Source organism: Pongo pygmaeus, chromosome 18, assembly GCF_028885625.2.
Source record: "Pongo pygmaeus isolate AG05252 chromosome 18, NHGRI_mPonPyg2-v2.0_pri, whole genome shotgun sequence".
In the NCBI taxonomy this organism is placed as follows: Eukaryota; Metazoa; Chordata; class Mammalia; order Primates; family Hominidae; genus Pongo; species Pongo pygmaeus.
This window is the reverse complement of record NC_072391.2, coordinates 76,490,098-76,509,786: the sequence shown is the minus strand read 5'-3', so window position 1 is coordinate 76,509,786 and position 19,689 is coordinate 76,490,098. Positions and strand designations below refer to the sequence as shown.

The 19,689-nt window shown below is 41.4% G+C and overlaps 1 protein-coding gene across 1 annotated transcript in view; it reads right to left on the bottom strand.

Annotated features, from left to right (window-relative positions):
* Positions 1 to 15,618: 15,618 nt before the first annotated feature.
* Positions 15,619 to 19,689, bottom strand: part of WWOX (WW domain containing oxidoreductase) — a 1,116,547-nt gene continuing 1,112,476 nt past the window's right edge. Inside the window, exon 9 of the mRNA XM_054454382.2 lies at positions 15,619 to 16,671. Coding sequence (XP_054310357.1) covers positions 16,483 to 16,671 — 189 coding nt within the window. The 3' untranslated portion in view covers positions 15,619 to 16,482. The remainder of the gene's footprint in view (positions 16,672 to 19,689) is intronic.

Here is a 19,689-nt window from a genome sequence, read left to right as displayed (position 1 = left end):
GATTTTATGAATGAAGCACATGTGATATTATTAGGAGATCACACCCACCTTGCCCTCATTTAGACTGATAGTTAATGGGCGAATTATTCTGATGTTTCTTAGGTATTCACGCTTTCCTTGTAGATGGTATATTTTTAATTCTTTCCCTTCAAATAGTTGTCACACAAGTCATGAAATAACTTTAAAGTTCAAAAATAATGTGGCTGGGCAAGGTGGCTTATATCTATAATCCCAGCCTCCCTTTGGGAGGCAGAAGCAGGATGATCACTTGAGGCTAGGAGTTGGAGACCAGCCTGGGCAACACAGCAAGACCTTATCTCTACAAAAACTAAGTACTTAGCTGAGTGTGGTGGTGCATGCCTATAGTCCTAGCTACTTGGGAGGCTGAGGTGAGAGGATCGCTTGAGCCCAGGAGTTCAAGGTTACAGTAAGCTATAATTGTGCCATAGCAGTCTAGCCTGTGTGACAGAGAAAGACCCTGTCTCAAAGAATTTTTTCAAAAGGTATTATACTCAGATTCCAAGAAGGAAGTTGTGGTCTACACCCAGGATTTCTCTCCACTCAACAGTTATATTGACATTGCTGATATTTTTTAAGTCTACGTATTTCAAGTTTTTTTGATGAGGATATTTGTTTAGAGTAGCATAAAATGTATTATTTTGTTTTCCAATGTTTAAAAACCTTACAGTAGCAGAGATCAGATGGGCAGAAGAAATCAATACTTCAGCTTATCATTTAGTTCAAATTTTTAGCAAGCAATAATAAAACAAAATGTAGAAAGGGGTTTGTCATATATCCATACTCTGGGTGTGGCAAAATCTGGGCATGAATGTTCAAGGTTAATAGGAGTGCACTGAGGTGGAGACATGAGGAGCTAAACAATTATAGTACGTTACTCGACCATGGCAGAATGTCAAACTCAAGTGGAAAAAAGTCTCTTATTGAATACTGACCTGGCCAAAGTCACAGGGAGATGGTGTTCATACACACACAGCAATGAAAGGTAATTCAGACAACCAGCCAGTTGTTTTGTTTTGCTTGTTTGTTTGTGTGAGACAGGGTATCCTTCTGTCCCCCAGGCTAGAGTGCAGTGGCACAATCATGGCTCACTGCGGTCTTGACCTCCCAGGCCCAGGCGATCCCCCTACCTCAGCCTCCTGAGTAGCTGGGACCACAGGCGTGTGCCGCCATGCCTGGCTAATTTTTTGTAGAGATGGGGTTGAGACCAGGCTCATCTCAAACTCCTGGACTCAAAGGATCCTGCTTCCTTGGCCTGCCAAAGGGCTGGGATTAACTGGCCCAGCCAGTTATTTTGAAACAATTAAGTGACCCAAAATAATCCACCTGCTTTTATTTTTTCAAATGTATGTTTCTTGGTGCCATGTAGCCGTAAGGTTTCCCATCCTGTTCCTGGGAAACTTACAAGCCATTCCATTTCTGTCAGTATGTCAACTCAAGAGAACTTTCTGGAGGCTCGGTGGACCTGAGTCAGCTCACAGCCATGCTGTAATACTCAGTGAGGCAGCTGGGCGTGTTTTACAAGCACTGGCATATTTTGTCTTTGTTTTTCTAAATTTTACTTTTTAAAAAGTATTAGAGTATACCTTTATCTTAGAAAAAGTGGGGAATATAGATAAGCATAAGAAAAAAAATGTCATCCACATGTCCTCTACCCAGAGATAACCATTATTAACACTTTCTCATTCTTTTTTTCTCTCAATACATAGTTTGTAAGTACAAAGTCATGAATGTAGGTTTAACAAAAATGGGATCATACCCTACCAACTTTTATAGCGTACATTTTTCACCTAGTATGTTATAAACATTTCTTTAATTTTTTTATATACTTTAAGTTCTGGGGTACATGTGCAGAACATGCAGGTTTTTACCTAGGTATACACATGCCATGGTGGTTTGCCCCACCCATCAACCCATCATCTACATTAGGTATTTCTCCTAATGCTATCCCTCCACTAACCCTCCACCCCCTGACAGGCCCTGGTGTGTGATGTTCCCCTCCCTTGTCCGTGTGTTCTCAATGTTCAACTCCCACTTATGTGTCAGAACATGCGGAGTTTGGTTTTCTGTTCTTGTGTTGGTTTGCTGAGAATGATGGTTTTCAGCTTCATCCATGTCCCTGCAAAGGACCTGAACTCATCCTTTTTTATGGCTGCATAGTATTCCATGGTGTATATGTGCCACATTTTCTTTATCCAGTCTATCATTGATGGGCATTTGGGTTGGTTCCAAGTCTTTGCTATTGTGCACAGCACTGCAATAAACATACGTGTGCATTTGTCTTTATAGTAGAATGATTTATAATCCTTTGGGTATATACCCAGTAATGGGATTGCTGGGTCAAATGGTATTTCTAGTTCTAGATCCTTGAGGAATTGCCACACTGTCTTCCAGAATGGTTGAACTAATTTACACTCCCACCAGCAGTGTAAAAGTGTTCCTATATCTCCACATCCTCTCCAGCATCTGTTCTTTCCTGACTTTTTAATGATCACCATTTTAACTGGTGTGAGATGGTATCATTGTGGTTGTGATTTGCATTTCCCTAATGACCAGTGATGATGAGCATTTTTTCATATGTTTGCTGGCTGTATAAATGTCTTCTTTTGAGAAGTGTCTGTTTATATCCTTTGCCCACTTTTTGATGGGGTTGTGTGTTTTTTTCTTGTAAATTTGTTTAAGTTCTTTGTAGATTCTGGATATTAGCCCTTTGTCAGATGGATAGATTGCAAAAGTTTCTCCCATTCTGTAGGTTTCCTGTTCACTCTGATGATAGTTTCTTATGCTGTGAAGAAGCTATTTCGTTTAATTGGATCCCATTTGTCAATTTTGGCTTTTGTTGCCATTGCTTTGGCTGTTTTAGTCATGAAGTCTTTGCCCATGAGTCTTTGCCCATACCTATGTCCTGGATGGTATTGCCTAGGTTTTCTTCTAGGGTTTTTATGGTTTTAGGTCTTATGTTTAAGTCTTTCATCCAGCTTGAGTTAATTTTTGTATAAGGCATAAGGAAGGGGTCCAGTTTCTGCTTTCTGCATATGGCTAGCCAGTTTTCTCAACACCATTTATTAAATAGGGAATTCATTCCCCATTGATTGTTTTTCTCAAGTTTGTCAAGGATCAGATAATTGTAGTTTTGTGGTGTTATTTCTGAGGCCTCTGTTCTGTTCCATTAATCTATATATCTGTTTTGGTACCAGTACCATGCTGTTTTGGTTATTGTAGCCTTGTAGTATTCTTTGAAGTCAGGTAGCGTGATGCCTCCAGCTTTGCTCTTTTTGCTTAGGATTGTCTTGGCTATGTGGGCTCTTTTTTGGTTCCATATGACATTTAAGGTAGTTTTTTCTAATTCTGTGAAGAAAGTCAATGGTAGCTTGGTGGGCATAGCACTGAATCTATAAATTACTTTGGGCAGTATGGCCATTTTCACAATATTGATTCTTCCTACCCATGAGCATGGAATGTTTTTCCATTTGTTTGTGTCCTCTCTTACTTTCTTGAGCAGTGGTTTGTAGTTCTCCTTGAAGAGGTGCTTCATAATCCCTTGTAAGTTGTGTTCCTAGGTATTTTATTTTCTTTGTAGCAATTGTGAATGGGAGTTCAGTCATGATTTGGCTCTCTGTTTGTCTATTATTGGTGTATAGAAATGCTTATGATTTTTGCACATTGATTTTGTATCCTGAGACTTTGCTGAAGTTGCTTATCTTCTTAAGGAGATTTTGGGCTGAGACTATAGGGTTTTCTAAATATGCAATCATGTCATCTGTAAACACAGACAATTTGACTTCCTCTTTTCCTAATTGAATACCCTTTATTTCTTTCTCTTGCCTGATTGTCCTGGCCAGAACTTCCAATACTATGTTGAATAGGAACGGTGAGAGAGGGCATCCTTGTCTTGTGCTGGTTTTCAAAAGGCATGCTTCCAGTTTTTGCCCATTCAGTATGATACTGGCTATGGGTGTGTCATAAATACCTCTTATTATTTTGATACATGTTCCATCAATACCTAGTTTATTGAGAGTTTTAGCATGAAGAGTTGTTGAATTTTGTTGAAGGCCTTTTCTGTATCTATTGAGATAATTATGTGGTTTTTAATCATTCGTTCTGTTTATGTGATGGATTATGTTTACTGATTTGCATATGTTAAACCAGCATTGCATCCCAGGGATAAAGCTGACTTGATGGCAGTGGATAACCTTTTTGATGTGCAGCTGGATTAGGTTTGCCAGTATTTTATTGAGGATTTTCACAGCAATGTTCATCAGGGATATTGGCCTCAAATTTTCTTTTTTTGTTATGTCTCTGCCAGGTTTTGGTATCAGGATGATGCTGGCCTCATAAAATGAGTTAGGGAGGATTCCTTCTTTTTCTATTGTTTGGAATAGTTTCAGAAGGAATGGTACCAGCTCCTCTTTGTACCTTTAGTAGAATTCGGCTTTGAATCCCTCTGGTCCTGGACTTATTTTGGGTGGTAGGCTATTAATTACTCCCTCAATTTCAGAACTTGTTATTGGTCTATTCAGGGATTCAACTTCTTCCTGGTTTAGTCTTGGGAGGGTGTATTTGTCCAGGAATTTATCCATTTCTTCTAGATTTTCTAGTTTATTTGCACAGAGGTGTTTATAGTATTCTCTTATGGTAGTTTGTATTTCTGTGAGATCAGTGGTGATATCCCCTTTATCATTTTTTATTGAGTCTATTTAATTCTTCACTCTGTTCTTCTTTATTAATCTGGCTAGTGGTATATTTTGTTGATCTTTGCAAAAAAACAGCTCATGGATTCATTGATTTTTTGAAGGGTTTTTTGTGTCTCTATCTCCTTCAGTTCTGCTCTTATCTTAGTTATTTCTTGTCTTCTGCTAACTTTTGAATTCATTTGCTCTTGCTTCTCTAGTTCTTTTAATTGTGATGTTAGAGTGCCGATTTTAGATCTTTCCTGCTTTCTCTTGTGGGCATTCAGTGCTATAAATTGCCCTCTACACACTGGTTTAAATGTGTCCCAGAGATTCTGTTACGTTGTGTCTTCATTCTCATTGGTTTGAAAGAACTTCTTTATTTCTGTCTTCATTTTGTTATTTACCCAGTAGTCATTCAGGAGCAGGTTGTGCAGTTTCCATGTAGTTGTGTAGTTTTGAGTGAGTTTCTTAATCCTGAGTTCTAATATGATTGCACTGTGGTCTGAGAGACTGTTATGATTTCCGTTCTTTTGCATTTGCTGAGTAGTGTTTTACTTCCAATTATGTGGTCAATTTTAGAATAAGTGCATTGTGGTGCTGAGAAGAATGTATATTCTGTTGATTTGGGGTGGAGAGTTCTGTAAATGTCTATTAGATCTGCTTGGTCCAGAGCTGAGTTCAAGTCCTGGATATCCTTGTTAATTTTCTGTCTCATTGATCTGTCTAATATTGAGAGCGGAGTGTTAAAGTCTCCCACTGTTACTGTGTGGGAGTCTAAGTCTCTTTGTAGGTCTTTAAAAACTTGCTTTATGAGTCTGGGTGCTCCTGTATTGGGTGCATGTATTAGGATAGTTAGTTCTTCTTGTTGCATTGATCCCTTTACCATTATGTAATGTCCTTGTTTGTCTCTTTTGATCTTTGTTGGTTTAAATTGTTTTATCAGAGACTAGGATTGCAAGCCTGCTTTTTTTCCTTTCCATTTGCTTTGTAAAGCCTCCTGTATCCCTTTATTTTGAGCCTATGTGTGTCTCTGCTTGTGAGGTGGGTCTCCTGAATACAGCACACAATGGGTCTTGACTCTTTATCTAATTTGCCAGTCTGTGTCTTTTAATTGGGGCATTTAGCCCATTTGCATTGAAGGTTAATATTGTTATGTGTGAATTTGATCCTGTCATTATGATGCTAGCTAGTTATTTTGCCCATTAGTTGATGCAGTTTCTTCATAGTGTTGGTGGTCTTTACAATTTGGTATCTTTTTGCAGTGGCTGGTACCAGTTGTTCCTTTCCATGTTTAGTGCTTCCTTCAGGAGCTCTTGTAAGACAGGACTGGTGGTGACAAAATAGCTCAGCATTTGCTTGTCTGTAAAGGATTTTATTTCTCCTTCGCTTATGAAATTCAGTTTGGCTGGATATGAAATCCTGGGTTGAAAATTCTTTAAGAATGTTGAATATCGGCCCCTTCTCCCTCCTGGCTTGTAGCTCTTCTGGCTTTTAGGGTTTCTGCCGAGAGATCTGCCGTTAGTCTTAAACATCATTTCTATTAAATTTCTCCCACAACATTATTTCATGGTAGTCAGAGAGCTTCACCCCAACTGTTAGACATGTAAATTGATCTCAGGTTTCTCATTAGATTATTATTACTGCTTTAAGAAAAACGTTTCTCTGTCTGTGTCCCAGGGAAGTGTATTAACAAATAGCTAATGAAAAAAAATCAAAGACAAAAACAAAGCAGTGGCCTGTGTTCAAAGGATTTAGGGTTAAACATAATTAAATTGTTTTTAATAACAGCACTTCTCAGATCTATTAGTCTGTTAATGCAGTTTTTGAATTCTGAAACTCCTGAAATCTACACACACACACATGCACACACACAATCACATACACACACATGCACACACACACATACACAATCACATACACTCATGCAGATGTACACACACATAATCACATATACTCTTATCAGCTGTCCAGATGATGAAGACTGCCTTGTTTTAGGATTAACTCCTAGAACATGAATTTCTGGGTTAAGAAGCTCTGTTTTGTATTATTAATAATGATCATAGTGATTTTAATGTTTTATTTTAAACAGTGGTTTTTACTATTAATATTTACTATTCAGATTGAATATGAGATGTAGATATATGAGTTTTCATTTTTTTTCATGTCTTCTGCTCCTATATTTTGAAAGTGCTGAAGCTGTGAATGCTTTGGGAACACATAGAGTGATTTACACAGGCTTCTAGAAGGTTCTGGATTCTTATTCAGAAAACAGGGTAACATGACTGAATTTTTTCCCAGGGAGGATCTGCTCAGCCTGTCTCCCTAAAGTGGGTTTGAAGGCAGCCACTAATAGAGCAAAAAGCCAAGTACTTCATCATAAAGTCCTTCAAGTCTAGGCCACACCAGGTAAAATTCTCTGGAACCAAGTTTAAGGGCAAGCCCTGCCTCAGCAAACCAGGCAAAGAATTCTGAACATTTCCCAATGCAGTCAAGAAAGTCTTCGAACTTTCTCAGGAGGTTCTGAAGCAGCAGAACAACGAACACTATCAAAAGGCTGGCAAAACCAGCTGACCCTAAGTTTAGCTTGTTTCTTTCTGCTTTCCGTATTCAGCCTTTTTTAATTTCGCTGACACAATGCTCCTGTCCTCTTCTGTCTTGGTTCCAGACGGGAAAGAGCGTTGCATACCCAGGAACTTTAACGGCATCCCTCGGTAAGATTAACAGTGCTGCATGCCAGAGAGGCAGGTCATCTGAGGAAAATAAACTGAACAGCAGCATATCCACCTGGGTGAAACATACCTACTCTTCTCAAAGAAAACCAGCAGCAGAGATAAAAGTCATCCATTTAGGCAGCCCAGAAAAAGTATCTTGCCATTAACTACCCAGAGCCTTAAATATTTTCCTGTTGTTTGACCCCAGCATTCGCCTTGGAACTGATGTTAAGAAAATAAACAATTCCCCCAAATCTTACACAAATATATTTACTAAACCACGATTTATATTAATGAAACATGGTGGTGGTAAAGGGTAGAAACCTTAACTCTCCAAGAATAATAAAATGACTAAGTAACTACCGTATATCTATCTGTTCACTACAGGATCATAAAGGCATTAAATAATTTTAAAATAATTTATTTAGTTTGAATTATATCAAGGTGTATATGGAATATAGTCACAACTATATAAAATTAAAACTACAAGATACATGCAAATTTTTTAATGCATAAAAAAATACCACAGTATTTACACTAGTTGGTTCTTTTGAGTGGTGGGACTATGGGCACATGTGTTTTTCTGATCCTGCCCCTCAAACTTAAATGCTGGGCATGCATTTTAACTTTAACTTTTTTTTTTTTTTTTTTTTTTGAGATGGAATCTCACTCTGTCGCCCAGGCTGGAGTGCATTGGCACCATCTCAGCTCACTGCAGCTTCCGCCTCCAGGGCTCAAGCAATTCTCCTGCCTAAGCCTCCCGAGTAGCTGGGACTATAGGTGCACACCACCACACCCGGCTAATTTTTGTATTTTTAGCAGAGACAGGGTTTCACCATGTTGACTAGGCTGGTCTTGAACTCCTGACCTCAGGTGATCCGCCCACCTTGGCCTCCCAAAGCATTTTAATTTTTTGATAAAAACAGCAATACATTTTGTTTAACAGAATATTAGTTACCAATTATTTCCAAGATCGACTCTATTTAAATACGATGATACAACTTTTTATATAACCAATATCACAAATCATATTGAAAGGATATAAACATAAAGCCACATTACCAATGGAATTCCCACTTGTTCAGTTTAGAGAAGCCTAAACAAGTCCTACATTGAAAATAAAGCAAGGTAGGAATGAAGTCTGAGGAACAGGAGATCACAGACGCAGAGTGACAGGAGGGAACGGGGTCAAAGACAAATGGCCCTGGAGAGGTACAATGGTGGGACAGCGTCACACAGGAAGTGGTGACCCCACGATTCAAATGGTTTTCTCATTGGTGAAAAGGGGACAGTAACATTCACTTAAAAGCTGTGAGTTGTTTTTGTTTTTTTTTTTTTTTTTTTTGAGACGGAGTCTCGCTGTCGCCCAGGCTGCCGTGCAGTGGCGCGATCTCGGCTCACTGCAGGCTCCGCCCCCTGGGTTCACGCCATTCTCCTGCCTCAGCCTCCGGAGTAGCTGGGACTACAGGCGTCCGTCACCTTGCCGGGCTAACTTTTTGTACAAAAGCTGTGAGTCTTAAATGAACAAAGACAGAATTTCAGATAGGCGTTTCGTAAGCACTCGGGAAATGGTGCTTTATAAAAGTGGACTGTCCCTCGGGGAATGTCCAGCATCAAATGAGACATTGTCACAATTCCAAAGTAAAAGGAAAAGCTCCTGGTGAACATCACATAAAATCAGGAAAGCCGGAAGAAGACACAGAGCCTCCCTCATCTGAATGAGCAATGGAGAGCCTCTATTTGCGTAACACTGTTTTGAAAATTAAAAGGAGCTTTTATTCTCTCACACCTAAGATGCAGCAGGGCATGGCCTTGTAAACAGATCAGCTTAGAAGCAAGGCAGTCTTTCTGAGTGGTGTGGCACATGTTTATAAAAGCAGACGGTGTATCAGCTGGGAAGAAGTAACCAGCTAAGGAATCCTAGCTAGTGGGGTAAATACCTAAGCCAGTATGAACCAAAGAGGCTTGGGGTGTGAGTTTTGGGCTTTGCACTGCATTGAGATGGAATCTGTGTAGTGCTACAATTGGGGATTGAAAAGGAAAAAAGGTAGGCTCTTCACTGGTGCAATAATCTAGTAACAGTGCAGTAGCTTGGATGGACTGATATTTTTCTGCCCAAACTGAATGTAGACTCACTCTGAATTTCCACTCTAATTAAACATGTGAACTCCGTCCTGTGGGAAAATGAAAGACAGAATGCTTATACTTTAAATACGGAGACTGTCTGCTTGGGAATACTATATATAAATAGTTACAGGTGGTGACAATGTGAAAATCAGTTTAAAATGTTATCAGTGGCAACAACCTGTGTTGATAAGGATGTAAACAAACAGTAATATGCTGGTTCTGCCAGTGTAACCCTTCCAGATAGCATTGTGTCTCTCTGTGGCAAAGGCCAATAGGAGCTCTTGGATCTAGGAAACTCAAGTTCTACGCTCTACAAATGTATGCTGAGGAGATCAGTTAATAGAAGGAAAAAGCTGTATGCATAAGGATGCTAATTGAACCATTAGTTCTAACAGAAACTAGAAATAACCTAAATGTCCCACAGTAGGGGAATGGGTTTCCAAATAATGGCCCGTCACCTCTGTGATATATGAGGTAGCCATTAAAATAATGGAAAACTTTGAGAAATAAGATGACTTTGAGGGGGGAAGGGAAAGAAAGGGGGGCATGAAGCCAAATACCGTGAATCCTTGAAAGGCAAGAAGATAAAAATGTTTTTGTTGTAATAGTGGTATTATGAGTCTTTTTCTTTCTAAAAATTACCTTTATCATTGCTGCATCATTTCATCTATAGATACAACTCAGAGCTGTTTGTTCAGTAATTATATGAATAATAATTTATGATATTACTTAGTATTCTAAAATGACCTCAGCTAAACTAGCTTGAATATATTGAAAGACACAGAGTTAATAGACAGGGTATTGCTATTTTAGATTTTTTTTTTTTTTTTTTTTTATATAAGCTTCTAAAAATGGTGCCTGCTGGTGACCAGAATGGGCAGTGATATTGCAAGCCAAGTCTTTCTGGCCTAGTGTTGACCTTGATGAAAGTCATCAGGCCTCCTTCACTGAAGTTCAAAACAAAACCACTCATAACCCCATTTTAAAAAGCAAAACCACAAGCCACAGGCTTCAGTCATTGCTGGGGGATGCTTCAATTTCTTGTTTCCTATTGATCAGTTGCAGCAAGGTCTCCCTTAATCAGGTGTGAAAGTGGATAGTGGCTGCCTTTGGAGTTGAAAGAAACTTAGGGAGAGAGAGGGACTTGGAAGAAAACGACTGCAGAGAAACTGGCCTGCTCTTCCTGTTTGGGTGGATTCTGTAGCATCAGACGAGCGTGAAGAACTCGGGATATTGAGTCCATGAGAAGGTGCAGACCAACTTACAATCAGAACAGGAGAGAGGGCCTGTTGAGAAATGTAGGCAAGGCTGAAGCCAAAATTTCTGGATAAATGGCATGTACAAAAATGATTTGTAAGGTTTATACTGGACATTTTGGTATCAGGAGGAGAGCCAGAGCTCATTCTTAAATAGGAAATCAACAGGTCTTCCCTTGCAGATAATTCACCCATTGTATAAATGTAATGTATATATGCTTCTAGTTTATAGGCCCCCCATAAAAGTAGTGTGTAGTGCAGATGGAGCTGGCTTCACATCCTGACTCTGCTGTCTACCAGCTGTGAGACTGTGGAGAGGTTACTTTCTCTCTCTAAAACTAACTTTCATCCTATGAGCATAATCTGATTTGCCTAACCCATCAACTGGCACAGAGTAGATGCTCAGTAAATAGCATCTGCAGTTAGAAGTAGCAGATGATGCCGGGTGTGATGGCTCATGCCTGTAATCCCAGCACTCTGGGAGGCTGAGGCAGGTGGATCACCTTAGGGCATGAGTTCGAGACCAGCCTGGCCAATATGGCAAAACGCTGTCTCTACTAAAAATACAAAAATTAGCCAGGCATGGTGGCGGGTGCCTGTAATTCCAGCTATTCGGGAGGCTGAGGCAGGAGAATCTCTTGAACCCCGGAGGTGGCTGTGGCAGTGAGCAAAGATCGTGCCGCTGCACTCCAGCCTGGGTGACAGAGCGAGACTCCATCTCAAACAAAAAAAAAAAAAAAAAAAAAAGAAGTAGCAGATAGAGTAGGATCATTATTATATAAATCATATACTACAAATACACATATGTATGTACACAGATGCTCCTCAACTTACAATGGGGTTACCGCCTAAACCCATAGTAAGTTGAAAATATAAGTCAAAAATGCATTTAATACACCTAATGTACTGAACATCATAGCTTAGCCCAGCCTACCCTAAATGTGCCCAGAAAACTTAAGTTTACCTAGAGTTGGACAAAGGCATTTAACACAACCATTTAACACTTAGCGTGATTTATTAGAGGGTTGAATGTCTCGTGTAATTTATTGAATGCTATACTGAAAGTAAGAAACAATAGTTATATGGGTACTCAAAGCACAGTTTCTACTGAATATCACTTTTACATCATCGTAAAGTTCAAAAATCATAAGTCAAACCATCATGAGTTAGGGACCATCTGTATACATATATGTGAATATACACATATATATGCAATACATATATGTGCATATGCACGTGCCGCATATATGTGTTATACATCTATAATGCCTGTGTTTACATGTATGGCACACATATTTGTGCATGCATACATGTACATATAGATTTGTGCATGCATACATGTACATATAGATGTGCACATGACATGTATACATATACAGATGTGCACGTATGACAAATGGTGAGAAATAGGGTTGACCATAGAATAAGCTAAAATAGGAATGATAGGAATTATGCCATGCACTTGCTCACCTGTCAGGAATTTATCACAGAAATAGCCAAGGAAATAAGATTGATGTGTCTGGCAAGAGAAAATGGCCCACGGGGACTGACAGTGTCTGACTGAGTGGGTTCCGGGAGAAATGGGCATGAGGGGGCAATCGCTACTCTTATGGGGCCTCAGTTCATCTTCAGGTAACCTAGATAACTTCTGATAAAGTTGATTAGGACCTTGTGCTTTGTGAGGACTCCTACAGACCCACGATGTAAATTCCTTTATAGCAGAGGCTGTGGAGGGGTTTACCTTAAATCTTGAATTTCCAGGACGTAGCACTTGGTATGTTTGTTAAATGAATGAATGTATGAAGACTTGATCTGTATGACTTGGAAATCTTGATTTGGGAGAATCCTCATCTACCCTTACAAAGTTCCCCCAGGCCTTATCTTGTCAGCCTGCAGATGTGAACCCTGCAGGATCCAGGGAGGAGGAAGTCAGCATAGAGGCCCTAGACAGGGTCAGGAGGCAGGGGGCCAGCACGTCCTCTCTTGGTTCTCTTTGACATTTTGCACAGCACCTTGGCTGATGATACGCCAATGTCTTCTTTCTCCTGGCTTAACTTTCACTTCCACCAATTGCTTGAAGCATAGCTAGAGTCAAACCCATAAAGTCACCTCTCTGATCAGCCTAAGATCTTAAGATGGTGCATCCATGGCCAGGCACAGTGGTTCATGCCTGTAATGGGAGGATTGCTTGAGGCCAGGAGTTCCAGACTAGCCTGGTCAACATAGCAAGACCCCATCTCCATTTAAAAGGAAGAAAGATGGTGCATCCTACCAGAATGGATATTTTCAACTTATGGAAGGAGCAGTGGCACTGGTGCAGGCAGTCTGCATGACCTTGAAATCAAACACTCCTGGGTGTGAACTGCAGCTCTATCAATTTATGAGCTGTATGGACAACAGCAAATTATGACACTTCTTGGCCTCAGCTTTTTCATCAGTAAAATGGGGAGAAGGGGTGAACTGGCAAGACTGTACTCATATTAGAAATCAGATGTAATGGCCGATCGTGGTGGCTCACACTTGTAATCCCAGCACTTTGGGAGGCTGAGGTGGGTGGATCACCTGAGGTCAGGAGTTTGAAACCAGCCTGGCCAACATGGTCAAACCCATCTTGACTAAAAATACAAAGATTAGCCAGGTGTGGTGGTGGGCATCATTAATCCCAGCTACTCTGAAGCCTGGGGCAGGAGAATCATTTGAACCGGGGAGGCGGAGGTTGCAGTGAGCCGAGATCACGCCACTGCACTCTAGTCTGGGCAACAGAGTGAGACTCTGTCTCAAAAAAAAAAAAAAAAAAAAAAAAAGCCAGGCACAGTGGCTCACACCTGTAATCCCAGCACTTTAGGAGGCTGAGGTGGGCGGATCACAAGGTCAGGAGTTCGAGACCAGCCTGGCCAACATAGTGAAACCCTGTCTCTACTTAAAATACGAAAAATTAACCAGGTGGGGTGGTGTGTACCTGTAATCCCAGCTATTTGGTAGGCTGAGGCAGGAGGATCACATGAACTCAGGAGGCGGAGGTTGCAGTGAGCTGAGATCGTGCCATTGCACTGCAGCCCGGGAGACAGTGGTAATGTTGTAGCCTGCTTAGCACAGTGTGTGGCTCAGGATCATTGTCACAACGATGTAAATCATTTTCATGAACATAAAGCCTAGTCACCAAGAATCATTCTTTCAGTGGTTATTAAGTTTGCTGTGTGACAGGAGCAGTTCAAGGTACTGTGGCCAAGTTGTGAAGAAAACAGACAAATTTCATGGAGTTTCTCTTACAGCCGGTAGACAGAAAAAAATAGACACATAATGTGTACAATAATATTAAGTGTTGTGGAGAAAAAATAGAGGGGAAGGGGAATGAGAATGGGGTGACACCATGAAGACAGGGATAACGTGAGCAGAGACTAAAAATCAGTGAGGAAGAAAGGCATGCTGGTTCCTGGAAGGAAAGCATTTCAGCAGAGGAAACAGCAAATATGCAGCCCTTGGGTTGGGAGTGTGCTTGGCATGTTCGAGGAACACAGGAAGACTAGAGTGGCTTCTAGTGGATAAGGAGAAAGTGCTGGAAGTTGAGATTAGAGAGGTAGCTGGAGACCAAATTATAAGAGAAGTAGGGTAGAAAAAAATTAGTGAGCTGAGAAGCTGTATCAGTTAGCTTTTGCTGAGTAACAAGTAATCCTGAAACTTAGTGGCTTAAAATAACAAACTTTTACTATCTTTTTCAGTGCTGTGAGTTAAATGTGGAGTTTCTTCTCCTCTGAATTGGCACAGCTGGGGCTGGATAGTCTGGGATGGCCTCACTCACATGTCTAACGGCTGGATGCCCGTTCTGGTAGTGACTATGTGTCTTTCATCATCCAGCAGGCTAGCCCAGGAGCCGTTCCCTATGATGGAAGTTGCAGGGTTCCAAAGAGCAGCAAGGAAAGGCAAGCCCCAGTGCACAGCACTTTCCAAATTGGCCAAGGCCAGTCACATGGCCAAAGTCAGAGGTCATATGGGAGGGGTGACCCCCTCCAGGTGTAGATTCTGAGAGTGGAGTTCTGACGGCTGCTTTTGCAAATGACGATAATGTCTGAAAAGTGACATTATCTGATTCATAGTTTTAAAGGTCCTGTGATAATAAGGATAAGGATTACGTAAGGGCGACTATAGCCAGATGGGAGGATGTGGCCAGGCTGTGGGCCACTGGAGAGCAATGGTGTTTGTTCAACTGCTGTGCACCACAGATGCAGAGGCACAGAAGTTCATGACATTGTCTGCCCTGAAGCTGCCATTATCAGGAAGGGGAACGGTGACACCCAGCCTCCACACCTGCCTCCACATCTTCCTGGTATTTCAGCAAAAGCATTTTCTCCATCTTGCCAGAGTGGACTTTCTCATGTGCTTGCTGGAACAGGCTGGAAACTATGGTGTCCATGAGATGGGATGCGCAGAGAAGAGCTTCTGCACAGCTCCCATTCTCAAACATAGAGATACCCGCTAATCACTAAGTACTTCTAATTACAGGGGAGCAGACCATTGAGGACTAAAATAACTCACTGTAAGTAATAACAAAACATCTTAAGGTGAAATGAAACAATAGTCATTTTTCCTTTTTCTTTCTTTAACAGAAAATATGCTGGCATGCTAACCGCGTGAGACAGACAACTTGGCCCACGGACAGCCACAAAGCACAAAAACAAAACACAACACAAACTCAGAGAAGAAACAAGAATCGTGTTTTCCTGGGGTCTACGAGAAGCGCTTTATTTTTCCTCTAGATTTCTTTTCTAAAAAAAAAAAAACAAAAACAAAAAAACTGAAAGAAACATTTAAAGAAACAATACAAACTTCAGGTGATGATATTCAAGCATGTTCTTTTATTAAGCATAGGATGGGAGGCACAGCAGGAGGTTTAAGCAGACCGTGAAAGCAAGAGAACTGAGACTGTGACTGACAGACAAAGGGATTAACTAACTTTTTATTCTCTGCCCCCCAAAATATCCTGTGTATTCTTAAGTATACACGCTTCCCTTCCTGCCTTTCAAGGTATCTAAGGAATGATTTGAAAAATTTGTTGTAATCTCTAAAGAATTTTTTGTATAGCATTAGAAGAAGGAGTCTATGACAAGTACTCTGCCACCTGGTAGTTCTGCGTATTCTACTCCGTCTCATCCTCACTGGCTGGGACAAGGTTCTGAGATTTGTCTCCCCAGCAGTTGCCAAGCTGGCTCAGGCTTGGTCAGGATGAATGAAACAATTATCTCCTGGATCAATGCAGCAAGGAGCAGTGAACACTTGCTTTTTCTTCCCTAAGTAGGAGAAAGCCAGCCCCTGGCTGCAGTGGTGGCCGTGGTGGTGGCTGGATGGGACGAGGGGACCTCAGGCTATTCTATAACAGTAAAAGAAAGACAATTGCTGGTGCTTCTCCAGGGAGATACGGAACCTACACACCAACCAGGTTTTTACTTTCAAACAAACAGGCCACCACCAGAAAGCAAAGAGACCTATGCCTAGCTCAGCCCCAGAAAAGTGATCATTTACCCCAGGAATTCCCTGCTTCCCATTGGTACTTAACATTTTTCACTCTGTTGTGACCGCTCTTATTTCCTTTACTCTTGCGGATCTGTGTTGGAGGGACATTTGGAAGGGGCCCAGCCCTGGCACTTGCGTGAGGGGACACACACAGGGCGGGTGTGTGTGCCCATCCGCTCTGAGCTCCACTTAGCCGGACTGGCTGCCAAGCCGTTCTTGGATCAGCCTCTCACTGAGCGCCCACAGGGTCCGGGCCGTCTCTTCGCTCTGAGCTTCTGGCGAGGGCATGCAGCGGCAGCAGTTGTTGAAATACATCCCTCCCAGACCCTCCAGTTCTGGGGCAGCAGCACAGTACACGGTGGTGGCAGCTCCCTGTTGCTGGAAATCCAAGAAGAAAGACAAAAAAAGTTTTAAGAAAAGGAGTGATGAGATGACGTCATTTTGACTGCCTGGGCATTATTAGCAGGCCTCCCCCACCTGGTTCAGTTTCAGCTGGATCTTGGCATAGCAACGGGTACTGGGCTGAAAGCACATGACTGTAAAAAAGTATAATGTGACTATCCTGGAAAAATGAGTTCATAAACTCCGCTTGTAAAGCTGGTGTGACTTTTGACACCTCATATAGGAACAGGCTTGGAAAATAAATACACATATCAATACGTCGTGGCAGGCGCCTCTTCCACGCAGAGAAAAAGATGATGGTATCCTTCTGAACGTGCAAGAACAAATTCATCCAACCCCTCGACTTCTCCATGTTCAATGTAATTCGATACCAAATCATTTGTAGAACCTTCTATCTGACAAACCAACCACTCTTAATTATGGTCCATCAGGTAGAAAACCCGTGGGGCTGCTGCCAGATCATCCCTTTATGCTTTGCCCACAGTGCTGCTAGGGGAAGGGTTGGCAATGTTGTGTTAAAACATTTAATGCACACACACACACTCCTCACCATACATTCATACCTAGCACAAACACATAACACATTTATTAATTCAGCCAGATCCCATGAAAACCTTTTTCTAAGTGTCATATTTGACCCAGATTTACAATGGGTCCATGGGTAAGGGGGTACATTTCCTCCCAGCCCACTTCAAAATGTAAGTTGCAAAGAGTGCAATTGATCACTTTCATTCACCTTTTGAGTAACAGTTGGGGCTGTGGCTAGGGACGTGTGCACTGATGGGGCATCATATCATCCAAACTGACAGAATACTGTCAGGGATGCTCTAAAGAGGGCAAGAAATCACTTTGCTTTGCAAGCCATAATTAAAAATAATAGGCTGCTGTTCAGAGGGAGACATGGTCGGCACGTCTCTAATTTAAAACCAATACAGTTTATCTGGCATCTTATGATTATTTATGTGTTTCAGAGCCCTAGCTGCATCCACTAATTTTCAGCTGATAGGGAGAGGGGTTGCAAGAGAGGACCGGAAAAGGTAACTGAAGATAAGCTTGCCCCCAACTAGGAAAACAGTAAGGAACTTTGATTGTGGGGGAAATGGCTTTCCGACCCGACCCAAAGCTTATCATTTTTCTGCCCCTGCAGGGTTTACATTGTGACCATGTAGGGTGCTTACTGGAGGAGTTTCCCTCAAATGGTCTGGTTTGCAATCAATCACTATGCTTGCATTCTAGGATCCCTGGGAGAGTCAGGTCTATTCTGAGAACTAGGGTCCCAAGGAAGGTGTTAGGATGTGAAGAATGTGCCATAAGGCAGACTTGGGTTTGTTGTTGTTGTTTGGTTTTAGCTTCTTCAGTGTCAGGATATCTAGTAACATTTGAGTTGGTCTGAAAACTGAATGGTCAAATGCAGTCAAGTGATATGACTCTGGGCGGGGTGTGGACCGTGAGTGAGACAAAGACTTGGGTTTTGATAATAACTGGCTGCTTGATGATACTGGACAAGTCCCATTGGTCCTGAATTTGAATAACTGACATGACTTGAACTTAATAGTAACTGGTTTGTTACCTCCCCAATCTCCCTCCATTATCACACCCATTCCAAATAGCCAGATATTATCCTGGATTCAGCTGTTTCTTTTCCCATCGATTTGTGTGGCTCAAGTCTAATGGAAATGAGTTCATGTCATCCAAATTTCCTTTCACTGAATTATTATTCCTAATAACCCTGAGCTTAGCACCTGGCACATTTATCTAAACAACTTCAAGTGGTTTATCTGGCTCTTCTGCATTCCGTGTGGGGAAAAGGGAAGCAGCAGTGCCTCTAAAGACAAACTTGGAGAATTGAGATGCTCATCCAGCTAACTCAAGCCAAGTATTATTTTGGCCTGGAATCTTAGAGTTCTGATGGAGATGGTGTTTTGTATCAACTTCCAGATATCTGTCATAGATTTTCATTTTACTTTGCAGCTGCCAAAACCACCAGAGTGGCCAAGTGACTTGCCATTAACTCCCGAGTGGTGGGAGAATCCAGCTCACTCATTTCAAGTCCAGCCTCCCGCCCTCTATGCCACGAAGGTTATACTATTCAGCATTCAAACGTCATGACAGACTGGCCTTTCACTGTTCTGCCAAGTGTGAGGAAAGACCAAAGCAGTCTACTTGGGAAAGCAAAAAGCAGAATTCTTCCTAATCTGATAAAATATTTTGCCACTATGACCTACTGTAATGATATCATGTTGCACTCTTGCATTATTGGAATGGTATTTTTGCTAAGAAATTCTGCAGTCCCATTGATTCAGAATGCCATTGATGTGGGAGCTGCGGACCTACCTTTTCCTTCCATGGAATCTGAAGGCAATTACAAATGGCTTCATTTCATGCCAACCTACATTTGACTACAATGCTGAGAGCCATATCTTTTTGAAAATCCTAACTGTTTATCAGGAGATGGCTTTCATTCCTTTGCCACTAGGCTTGGGGTGATTTACCATCTAAATTCCATCACAAGTGGCTCTGGCTTTGTAGAACACAGTACACAGGAGGAGCACTCGAAAGCAAAGACAACCTTCTCTACTCCAAAAACCAATCGTCCACCTTTGGCAAATTCTCCTTCTCAGATTCATGCTTGGTGCTCATGGGTACTCACTCTACTTTCCTCCCTTGCTGGACAATTAAGCAGCAACAATATCTTGTTGGTCCCACGCGCACCACCCCTTTGGTCTCTTGGAGAATCCTCTTTTCAGCCATACCAATGGCAACCTCTGAGTGACATCTTAATATGATCAGATGTGATGACAGTTTAGTAACAAGTTCTCATTTTTGGCTCATCAGCTTTTCGGCCTGCATATCATCAGAATGAGACGGAGCCACATTAGTGAAATCTCAATAGTAAACAAGCCGATACTGCCAATACAAGAGAAAGCATTCTTAAACTGATTAAAAAAAAAAAAAATTAAAGAGCACTTTAATCACCATCAGATGAGTTTCATA